The sequence below is a fragment of the Alternaria atra genome, assembly GCF_907166805.1.
Source record: "Alternaria atra isolate CS162 genome assembly, contig: 25, whole genome shotgun sequence".
Lineage (NCBI taxonomy): Eukaryota > Fungi > Ascomycota > Dothideomycetes > Pleosporales > Pleosporaceae > Alternaria > Alternaria atra.
Genome location: NW_025091323.1, coordinates 3899363 through 3911539, shown reverse-complemented (window position 1 = coordinate 3911539; position 12177 = coordinate 3899363). Strand labels below are relative to the sequence as shown.

General features: G+C 47.4%; 1 protein-coding gene across 1 annotated transcript; it reads right to left on the bottom strand.

Annotated features, from left to right (window-relative positions):
* Positions 1-10229: 10229 nt before the first annotated feature.
* On the bottom strand, positions 10230-11633 carry ALTATR162_LOCUS6382 (uncharacterized protein; the record flags this gene model as incomplete). Its single annotated transcript, XM_043314003.1, has 1 exon — positions 10230-11633. The coding sequence occupies one exon, from the start codon at positions 11631-11633 to the stop codon at positions 10230-10232; it is 1404 nt and encodes a 467-aa protein (XP_043169938.1).
* Positions 11634-12177: the final 544 nt, after the last annotated feature.

The window sequence follows — 12177 nt, the reverse complement described above, 5'->3', positions numbered from 1 at the left end:
GCTCACCACTCTACACAGACGTTTAGCGTGTACTATATTCAAACAGCTCGACTAAGCTATTCTAGGCGCGCCGAATGCTATATTCTTTCTAAAGCTATGTTGAATTTGCACAGATGTTGGGAGGCTGCCTATCATTATTACAAGCCATTACAACAACAAGTAAACTCACTCAAGCAGTTGGACTTTGCCAAAACCAATTGACTATTGTTTTGAAGATCATCCGAAGATAATGTAAGGTTAGTTCTTGGGGAATGAGCGAGCGACGATAGACAAGAGGTTTGTGCCAGCACGATTGGTCGATCGATGTAATTGTAAGGGGTAGTTATAAGGGGTAGTTATAGGCAATAGTATTTGCTTCACACTACAAGAGAATTGTAGGGGGAAGCTCTAGATTACTACACTAGGTAGAGAAGTCGTCAGAATAATTCTTGTTCCTCTCCTAACGCGCAGAGCGCAGGTTATCGCCCTACTTGCAGGGCCTCTAAGGTCGTAATACTGTACGGGTGTATAAGGATATAAAGACGTAATCCCTACGAGCTAAGTAGTCACTAGTATAGCAGGTAGTAGAGAAGTTAGTAAGATGTGTAATCTTATTCTAGTTTAAGTATAAAAGAGGAGTATTGTCACGGGGTCGGCAGGCAGGGAAGGTAGGTGCACGTGATCAGTATATTCACTACGATATCGCTGATAGTACGGGGTTAGGCTAAGACAAGGACGTAGCTTAAGGAGCGTACGACAGGGCGCGTTCGCGCAGGAATTTCAGCGATCGCGCAGCTGCTCGCTTAGCAGCTTAGCGCGCTCTAATAGGCTATCTAGGTCAGCGCCGTGACAGTACTCCCCTCCTTAGGCGGAGCTCTGACGACGCGATTAACGGGGCTTGTCTAGGTAACGGCGGTGGAAGTTCTTGACAATCTCCTGGGCGTTCTCGACGTAGTCGGCTGGTACTTCAGTAGGCTCGTCGTATCTAACCCACTTCACTATATACTTTAGTTAGGGCCGGCTTCCACGGCCGCGGCGGTCCTAGCGGGAGTCTAGGATGTCCTCGACCTCCCACTCCTCGACTCCCTCGACTTCGACAGGAGGAGGCGGGTCTTGTCGCTGCCCAGGCAGGGGGTCAGTCGCAGCTGGGCGGAGCAGGCTCACGTAGAACACAGGGTAGATCTTCATTGAAGCAGGCAGCTCTAGGCGGTAAGCATACGGGCTGACGACCTTAGTGACCCTGTAGGGTCCTAGGAATTTCCAGTCTAGTTTTTTCTGCAGGTAGGCGGTCTTAATATTCTAGGCGTTAAGCTACACTAGGTCGTTTTCAAAGAACTGGCGGGCAGGTTTGCGTTTCCTGTTAGCGTACTTCTCGTGCTAGGCTTGTGCGACACAGATCTTAGAGCGCAAGTACTTATAGACGGTTTTTATCTTTAGGGCTAGATTTTCAGCGTCTTGCGCCGCTGGCTGTCGGCTTAGATTAACAGGCTTAAATCCTAGGCAGGGGTAGAAGCTGTAGTTCGCGAAGAATGGCGTTGTGCGGGTGCTCTCGTTGTTAGCGTTGTTTACCGCAAATTCGGCTAGCAGTAGCCATCTCGCCTAGTCATCCTGCAGGTACGAAACTTAGCTTCGCAAGTACTGTTCTAGGAAGGAGTTCGCTCTCTCCGTTTGCCCGTTAGTTTCTAGGTAGTACGCAGTAGATAGGATAGACTAGATCCCTAGGCGTCGGGTTAGGTGGCTCTAGAACTCGGATACGAACTGTGGTCCTCAGTCTAATACGATAGTCTTAGGGAGGCCGTGTAGCTTCTAGACGTACTTCGTGAATAGGCGCGATACCTCCTTGGCGTCGCAGGTACCCTAGCAAGCAATAAAGTGCTTTATCTTAGTAAGTCTGTCTACTACGACTAAGATAGCGTTAAATCCACTACTCTTAGGCAGGTGCGTGATAAAGTCTATAGACAGATCTTGCTAGGCTCGGTTAGGTATTGGTAACGGTTTTAGGACTCCTTGTTTTGCTTCTCGTGACGTCGTAATTCGTCTACAAGTGTAACAGTTCCGAACCTATTGCTTAACGTAGTCTAGCATTCTAGGCTAGTAGTATTCTTAGGATAGTGCCTTGTAGGTTCGGGATCGGCCTATGTGGCCGGCGACAGGGCTCTCGTGGTACATCCGTAGTAGCTTAGCATGTAGCTTAGGGTTATTAGGCGCGTACAGGCGGTCTCGATAATACAGGTAGCCTTCACGCTCTACACACTCGGCGAGTGTGATCCTCTTGTAACGACTCTGTCTAGTACGGAGGGCCTCTAGTATAGAACTTAGTTCTTTGTCGTTCTTGTATCCCTTCGTGAACAGATCCTTTATAGTCGGCGGTAGTATTAGTGCAGCTCTCCTAGGTAGTAGTATCGGACGGGCGGGTTTAGCGGCTAGTTCTAGCACTGCTAGTTCTAGACTTCCTATCGCACAGGCGCGTGTAATAGGGAACAGGCGGACGAAGTGGTTAACGGCAAAGCGGACTTTTTTCTTAGGTTTTAGGGAAGCTGGTGGTGTTGGCGGTATATTGACAAGGCAGGCGGCGGCTAGTATAGGGGTTGTAGCGGGCGTGTCTAGCGGGGTTGGAGGCAGATCGAAGTTCTCCTTCTTTAGCACGACTTAGCTCTAGTGCTGCAGGCGTTTATCCCCCTCCTTAGGCAGATCTTCTAACCTCCTAGTTAGCGCGTTAGGCTTCGCACCTAGCTTGCTAGGGCGGTATGTAATCTAGAAGTTAAAGCGGGACAGGAATTTAGACCAGCGGGCTTGTCGTTAGTTCAGCAACTTAGTAGTTGTAAAGTACTCTAGGTTGTAGTAGTCTGTAATAACCTTAATTAGCGATGCGGTTCCTTCTAGCTCAGGTCTCTATTCCTTAAAGCAGCGTACAATCGCGAGCAGTTCTTTATCGTATATCTTATAATTACACTTAGTCGTTAAGTGTTTCTTAGAGAAGAACGCTACGGGTCGAAGTATCCTATCGTCTCCGTACTGAGATAGCACTCTAGCGGATACATAGTCGGATGCGTCCGTCTCTAGGATAATCTCCCTTTCCTAGTCGAACGGGGCTAGGATTAGGGCTTCTGTAAATGCGGTTTTTAGACGGTTGAAGGCCTTCTAGCAGTCACTATTCTAGATAAACTTAATACCCTTTCTTATAAGAGCGACTAGCGGGGCGATAATCTTTAAGAAGTCTTGTATAAACTAACGGTAGAAGTTACTAAATCTGATAAACGCTTGTACGTTAGTTAGGCAGGACGGGGTTTTCCATTCCTGTATTGTCTCGACCTTCTGTGGGTCTATGCGAATCCCTTCGCGTCTAATAATAACGCCTAGGAAAGTAGTCTCTTCCTTAAAGAATTCGCACTTCTAGATCTTTGCGTACAGTCTAGCTTTTCGCAGCGCGGTTAGTACTAGGCGCAGGTGTTTTTCGTGTTCTCCTCTAGTTCAGCTGTAGATCAGAATGTCGTCTAGGTAGGCAGTGCAGAAAACGTCTAAGTATTCCCTTAAGGTATTGTTAATAAACCTCTAAAAGGTAGCTGGTGCTCTAGATAGGCTAAACGGCATTACTAGACTCTTATACAGGCCAAATCGCGTTCAGAACGCAGTTAAATACTCCTAGCCTTCCTTTATACGTACGTTGTTAAAGGCAGCGATGATATTAACCTTAGAGAAGTACTTTATTCCCTTTAAGTTATTTAAGCTCTCCTTTACGAGCGGCAGCAGGTAGCAGTCCTTTACTAAGATGTTGTTTAGTCCTTAGTAATCGACACAGAACTAGAGGCCTCTATCTAGCTTCTTAACAAACAGTACAGGCGAGGCAGCAGGCGAAGAGCTTAGCTAGATAAAGCCCTTCTGCAGGTTCTCCTCTAGCTATTCCTTTAAGGCTTTAAGTTCTTCTTAGGACATAGGGTACAGCAGCCTAAAGGGCGGCGTCTTGCTATTAAGTAAGCAGATGTTATAGTCGTGTGAGCGGTGTAGAGGGAGCTTCTCCGCTTCTTTAGGCGAGAAGACGTCCTAGAAGTCCCTTATCTCCTCTAGCAGTAGGGACTTAGGGTCTAGTAACTTAGGCGTGTTAGGCTAGGACAGATAGCGATCTATCTATTCAATCGTAATCGTAAACATACGGTAGTTTCTTTGGGCGTACGCAGCGCAAGCGTTTAGCGATACCTTCGCAATATCTTAATTCCTTAGCAGCTTTAGGCGGTTAGGCAGGTTAATTAGGCGGGATTTTAGCGGGAGCTCGTGCAGAGCGTAGATCTTGTTTAGCCTTCTAGGCGTGTTACAGTGTTTCTAGCAGTACTCGCTCTTAAACGTTAACGTGTAGCTAGCGAAGCTAATCTTTAGGTTATGTTGCTTTAGCTAGGGCATTCCTAGGATTACTAGGTAGTGCGCTAGCTGCGTCACGTTTAGCTGGATTGTCTCTAGGTAGTCCTCTACCTGCATAGTAGTTTCTATATAGTGCGTTACTATCCCCTTAATAGACATATTGCCCTTAAACGTAACAATGCTAAAGAGGTTCTTTCGCTTCCTTAGAGGTAGCCTGTAGCTATTAGCCCAGCTTTAGTCTATAAATCCTTTACTCTCTGCTCTAGAATTAGTTATAGCGTACGTTAGTATCGCCTTCTTCCCTATCTCTAGCGTAATAGGCAGGATAATTATGTTAGACCTCTAGTCACTTTCCTCGTGCACTAATAGTCCCTTAATAGACGCGGCGGATAATTAGACTAAGGGAAGTGATTTCTTAATGCGCCGTTTAGGAGCCTGCACGCGACTTAGTTTAGGCTTACTCTATTTAACGAGTAGTTCGTCTTAGAGGGCAGGCTAGCGGCACGGCAGAGTAGTAGAGACCTAGGGGGGCTAGCGGGGCGGTAAGGCTGCAGGGACGCAGAGCAGAGAGCCTAGTAGGCGGCTGGCGGACTAGGGTAGCGTTAGTGCTAGTTAGTAATCGTTCCTGCAGACTAGCGGGTGTTAGGCTTAGGGCACTAGGCGACTTAGTAGGATTTTGATCCGCAGCGGAAACATTCGCCTCTCTCCCTCTAGCTGCCTAGTGCGAACGTCTTCTAAGAAGAGAGGTCTATAGGTTTGTACATTAGAGCTGGACTTAGTGGGCCGGAGCGGGGAGAGCTAGGTCGTTTGGCAGTTACGTTTAAGTAGACGGTAGGCTTAGCGGCTGCAGCGTAGCTGCTTAGGAACGCCCTAGCTATAGGGGTGCAGTTACGGGAGACTTGCTGTTAGTGCTAACAGTAGCAGTTATTAAGTTTCTGGAGGTAGCTAGCATACACGGAGAACTCCTGCAAGGGCGGTAGATTGTGCAGGAGCATATCCTGCAGCTCGCGAGATATCCCTTAGAATAGCAGGGGCGTTAGGGTGCTCTCTAATATTTCTCCTTCTAGTGCTAGGCGCTAGAATTCCGCGAAGTAGGTGCTAAAATTAAGGTTCTTCTACTTTAGGTTAAAAAGCTTGTTCTAAGCGTTCTAGGTACGGTCTAGGTCCCTAAACGCTTGTTCTAGGTATTTGAGCATCTGCGGGTAGTCCACGAACTAGGGGATTCTGTATTAGATCTTAGGTAGCATAAGCTAATAGGCTCTTCTAGTTAGGCGTCTAGCGACGTAAGTTATCTAATTTGTAGCTAGAGGGAAGCAGTTAGCGTTAGCAGTTATCTTACTATAGATCTGCTAGACGAAGCGCTAAAGGTCGTCTTAAGTTCTATTAAATTCCTTTAGGTTAGGTATTTTCTCGCTAAGGCTAGCAGTTCTAGAATGTAGGGCAGTAACAGGCGTAGGCGGTCTCGCTAGGTTATCTGCACGAGCTTTAGTAGTAGCTTAAGGGGATAGGGTAGAGGCGCGGGGGGTCTGTACAGCGGGGCTTGCGGCAGCAGCAAGGTAAGATTTCTTAATCTCAAGCTAGGTAATCTGCTTCTGGTCGGCGGCGAGTTGCTCCTTCTAGTAGCGGATAATTCTATCGCGCTTAATAACAGAGGTCTAGAGCTCTTGCTTAGTAGTGCGCGCGTCGCTTAGGGAGCCCTCGAGGCTCTGCAGGTACTGGTAGTTATTGCGCAGGTACAGCAGCTAGGCATTAGGGTCTCTCTGCACCTTAGCTATAAGGGCTTCAGCTAAGTCTAGGGTTGCGGGAGGTTTAGGGCGATCTATAGCGGGCCTCGCGGGGACAGGCACCTATAGATAGGAGCTACGTAATGTTACAGGGTCGGCAGGCAGGGAAGGTAGGTGCACGTAATTAGTATATTCACTACGATATCGCTAATAGTACGGGGTTAGGCTAAGACAAGGACGTAGCTTAAGGAGCGTACGACAGGGCGCGTTCGCGCAGGAATTTCAGCGATCGCGCAGCTGCTCGCTTAGCAGCTTGGCGCGCTCTAATAGGCTATCTAGGTCAGCGCCGTGACAAGTATTAAACTTAGAACAAATACAAAGTAATATATATAAAAGGAGTAAGCAAGTAATTGATTAATAGTAAGAGGTAGTAGGTACTAGATAAGTAATAGTAGAAGTTTAATAATACTGTAACACGGGATAGCTGTGAGGGGTAGTTATAGGCAATAGTATTTGCTTCACACTACAAGAGAATAGTGGGGGAAAGCTCTGTATTACTACACTAGGTGGGGAGGTCGTGAGAATAATTCTTGCCCCTCTTCTAACGCGCGGGGCGCAGCTTATGAGCAGGTTTGGAGGCCAAGGCGATTACGAGAAAAGCAAACATGTTGAGACCATAATCGTCCCCCTCGTTCAGCCTCTGATATCCCGTGTTACATCTCTTCCCTAAGTTTAAGCGGAATTATTTAATAAACCTACTTAAAGAGGTATTAGAATAAGGTACTAACCTATAGAATAGAGGACTTATCTATAGCACACTAAAGTTAAACTTAGTACATTTAATGTAAGGGGCTACGCTCGGGGAGCTATCGCACAGGTATACTGGAGTTGTATTCGATAGAGAGCTAAGCTCTAGGCTACGTAGCTATCTATATATACTTAGGTGTAGAGCTGGAAGAACTATTGGCCGATAACGTCCGAGCGCCTATCGGGCCGAAGAAGGAGAAAACCGAGGTCATAGACGAGGATAAGAGAGCAAAGGGCTCTAGCCCGTCACATTTAATGCGGCATTACTTTAAGAAATACCCTAAGTATGCTAAAAAGGTTGTCCTTAACATTAAGGGTGCCTTTAGCTGTAACACTAGACTAGCAGGAAGTCTAGAGGCTATTCGCGCGTCTATAGAGCAAGCTCTTAAGGGGCTGGGAGGCGCGATAGCTATCAATATATTCGAGATAGGTACAAAAACCTTTAGAAACTAACCTAAGACCTATAGTCAATAAATATTCTAGCACGTGTAGTTCCTTACACGCCTATTAAGACATCTATTAAAGCTTTAGCTAAGCTAGTAGAAGAGGGCAAGATTAGTGGTATTGGCCTTTCTGAGGTTAATGCGAATACTATTCGCAAAGCTTATGCCGTGTATCTTATTGCAGCCGTAGAGATTGAGTTAAGCTTGTTTACACCCGATCCTCTCTATAATAGGATTTTGGAGACATGTTATGAGTGTAAGGTGATATGCAGCTAACATTGTTATGAAAGACTAATACTAACAACACTAACGTAGTCGGCATCTGCGTTATTGCGTACAGCCTAGTTGGACGAGGCTGGTTAACCGGCAACTTTAAGAAGATAGATGATCTTTCGCCCGATGACTATCGCCCCCAGATGTTTGACCGCTTTAAGCCTGAAGTGTTTGACTAAAACTACAAGCTTATTGGGGCCGTAGAGAAGGTCGCCTAGCGCAAAGGCCTTAAGACATTGTAGGTCGCTATTGCTTGGGTAGCACGTCAAGGGGCGATTCCTATTCCAGGATCTACTAATATCAAGCGCGCTGTGATGAATTGCAAGCTGTTAGAATTGACTGACGAGGATATGGAGGACCTTTAAGAGGCACAGAAGACCTTCCCTGTAGCAGGTAAGCGATATAGAGGCGCGCATGAGAACCTACTAAACAGTTGAACATTGCACCGTGGTTGAGGATGTTATTTTGGAGATTTCAGAGTTTAGACGGACGGAAATATTCATCCGTTGCCTTACCTATATCTATCTAGTCTGTTCTCCTTCCCTCTCCCCGTTATTATTTTTGCCTTCTAGAAAGTTCCTAATATGCTTTACTACGTCTCAGTCGCTATGGATTTAGTACTCGAAGAATTAGAAGAAGTAACGATTACTTCGCAGAACACGACTTATGCACATTATGGATTATGTACAGTCTGTGCGAAGGCCAAGAGCAAATGTGTAAGGCGTAGAGGAAATGACACTTGCGATAGGTCAGTGACTGCAAAATAGTTAATCCAATAGCACGGCTCATCAGTCTGTAAAGCGTATAGTAGACGAATTTAAGTAACTTAACATGTTCTCAGATGCACACGACTACATAAGGCCTGCTAGCCTCGGAGCCAGTGAAACGCAAAAGCAAGGCAAAAAAAATCATGTAAGTCAAGCTTTGAGCCTCGTTTTGACTCCATGTTTGTGGTGTTGATGGATGTGCAGACGATCCGCTCAGTTGCAGCACCTCGAACCAAAGCTCGCAGACATAGCTCAAGCTTTAACCAACAAACAAGCGCGAGAAGTATCTCCAGGACCAAGCCTGCAGACTCTTATATCATAGCTAACGAATGGAGTACATCAAGACAGTCATGCTATGCATCGAACACCGCCGGTCATAACTCCAGGCGTTACAAGGTCTACCGGTTCGGTGGCCTCTGCTCACGGCTCAACACTTGAGACGAACAATCGCAGACAATTATTACCAGGAGGTGATGCAATAGACACTGATGCCTTACTGGATCGCTATCAGAGACTGATGGCACCTCATATGCCGTTCGTGGTAATTCCAATTGATACCAATGCTTCGAGCATAGCCATAAACAAGCCGTTCTTGTTACAGGCCGTCGAGACAGTAGCTTTCTTCCATGACACAGCAATACAGCAGTCTATGGTCAAGGACCTCATGCGACAAATCTCTGAGAGAGTAATGGTCAATGGCGGGAAATCACTTGATCTACTTTAAGGCAGATTAGTATTTGGGAATTGGTGTAACCTACATCTATTCGCCCCACCAAGCCTTACAGTACTCCTTCATCTTACCATGGCGCTCGCCCACGACCTAGATATCGATCGCGCACCAGGGTTTTGTGAGAAGACGGCTTCGCACCGCCATCTGAGAACGCTCGTTCGGGAATCTCACTACTCACACAGTCAAAGAAACGGACCTACGGCAGCGGTTAGATGGCATGTGGCACTGCATGGACGCTGCGAAAAGGTACACAGACATATACTTGCACTTACTTGTTGAAGACTATCCTCTCATTCCTTTCGGTGTTTTTGCGCAGTTTGCGTACATTTCGTTGTACTTGTCCGAGCAAGTTTGATCCAAATGGACGGCTGGGATGTGTAAGCTCTGAGATCTTCTGTCGGCTTTTCGTCGCTTTTGGAGCAAGTTCCGCAACGCTATGATGCTGTATCGCAGTCTCATCCTAATGGTCTGGTCCTGAACAATGACGCTTTTGCAAAGTGGTCTGCCAAAACAAAGTGGGTGAAGTCTTTCTACGATGCCAAGTTCTTGCCCATGGAGTCGAATGCACTAGTGGATATTCGGCCTCCGTCTGAGAGTAGGACCACTGATGCAGATAGAACCCAAGAGTCGTACAGAGCCCCTCCCACAGTGATAGAAGGTCTGGCGGAATCCTCAACAAATCCATTCACTTTCGGAGGTTTCTTGTGGCCCAGTTTCGGCGACCCTTCAGCCTTCTTGGAAGACCTTGACTTTGGATTAGCCGACGTGAAGTATTAGCTTCATCATTCGCTGTGGTTTCAGAATTGGTCAATGTGTTCATGAAGCGCGGATAGGAAGGATGTGCGTGTTTACAAGCCGACGCCACTCGTTGGTTTTGCTTTGTCAGTTACGGTATAGCTGCACACACAATGGAATCGTGGAGAGATTATATCACGCATAATATTTGCAATTGTAGGGTGGCGTTTGGTCGACACTCTCGCTGCGGAGTAGTTCTTTTTGGGGGTTGTACGCAGGTAAGCTGTAATCCGAAGGTATTCAACAAGTATTATTCTAGCGCAAATTAATGCAAAATTCTGCGAGTTGTTCGAAGGTATACAATGGGTTTCATAGTTAGGCAATGCTATTCAGGAAACGTGCTTCTTCGTACACATATTCAATCTTTCTTTCTGCCACCAATGAAGAGTGCTGCCAAAATCGCTGTAAGCCCACAAATACCCCCAAGCACTGCATTCATATTTCCGTACCCAATCTTTTCTCGTAGAGCCCCTGCCAGCAATGGGCCTACAGTCAATCCACCGCTCCAAACCATGCTGTTGATGCCGTAGAGCTGAGCGTACGGAACCTGGTGGAACATGTCTTCATTCGCTTTGTAGTAGTTTTCGACGACGTTCCCAGCCTCGACAATACTAGGGCTGTTGATAGCTGCCAGACCTACTCCATTCATCGCTAATAGTCCGGCATAGAGTGCGATAAGATGTCCATTGTCTAGCTTCTCGATGAGACCTGACTCGTTCGGAAGCCGGAGTAATACAAGCGTTGGTATCAGCCAAGTAAACCCAAGGAAGGATGCTAGCTTTGTACCATAGCGGTCGACGCACCACCCAAAGAGTGGACCCAGTAAAAAGTCCGCGCCGCCAAGTGGTAGAAAGAGCAATCCAGCTTTTAGACTGTTGAAGCCGAATTGCTCCGAAGCCACCAGCGGTACGGTAGCGTCGAAAGAACCAAGCAGAAGGGCCTGCATGAAGCCGATCCAGATAGCCGTCAACAGACCCGCGTCACGGAACAGCATGAGGATGGGAAAGTTGCGTGTGAAGCGATTCGTGGGTTTGGGTAGGCGATAGCGGTCAAGCGTAGTGCGGCTGTTTGATAGAAGAGGTGTTTGTTCTGTGTCCTCGTGGTCGTTTTCACCGTCGGATTCTGAGGCATGTGAGTCAGGACCAGGGTACTTCGCGGCCACCTTCTTCTCCACCATGAGCACTCTCAAGATGAAGTCTATGACAATCAAGCCTATGCCTACGCCAAAGACGCCTTTATATCCAGTTCTGGCATAGAGGAGCCCTCCGATGAGAGGCGAGAAGAGTCCGGCAACTGAGATAAAGCTAAATATGGTGCCCATAGTCTTGCCTAAATTTTCCTGGCCTACGGTCTCGATCACGATAGCAATGCCGATGGTCCATACCACGCCTCCCGATGCTCCCTGCAGGAACCGCGCAATGGCCAAAACAGCAACGCTACGCCCAAGCGCGAGAAGGATAGTCGAAAGTAGAAGTAGGATGAGCCCGAGGAGGAACGGTAGCTGTCGAGATGAAGAGAATCTGTCCGCGAGGATGCCGGCGATTGGTGATGCCGCACACGAAGCCGCCGCATAGACCGCTAGAAGGTTTGATATCGTGCTTTGGATCTGGGAATCTGGAAGTCCAATGCGGTCTTTGAGCAAAAATGGGAGTACTGGTACGATAAGTCCGTACAGGAACAGATCCACGAATGCACCCATGCCCACCGTGAAGACGACGAATAACGGGTGCGATCGCCATCGCATTCCTTTGGGTGGAGACATTGTTGAGGCGGCTTTAAAAATTGATGGTGTGATGGCAGGACTTCAGATCGGAACTGCGTGATGACATGCAAAATTGATGGTCCTCAGCTCGATCTGAAAGGCTTCCGAAAGATGTCTCCGCACGAGCCCTTAAACACATACTGACGTCAGTACTGCTTGATATGCTTGATATGCAATGCAAGCAGCCTGTCTACGCGTAGCAACAGACAACAGAGCACGAAAAGTGTTTGCGGTAGAAAGAAAACATTGCATCGACAGAACAGCAGCCCGAATGATGCCCACGCAGTCGTCTATGCCGCATAGCTCACCTCGAGGGAGTGTGATTTTTGCAACTCTACTTGCAAACTAATAGCCATGGCCTCTGTTATTTTCGAACAGTCAAAAGGGCGAGACATTTGGGTGCGGATGGCAGCCCTGGAGTAAATCCAAAGTAGGTGCTGCGCTCACGGTCACGTGGGGACGTAGCCTAGCGTGCTTGGCGCGGATCTCGAATTCGAGCTCCTGATAGCTTTCAGCCGTTAGGTCAGACCAAGCCATATAACCC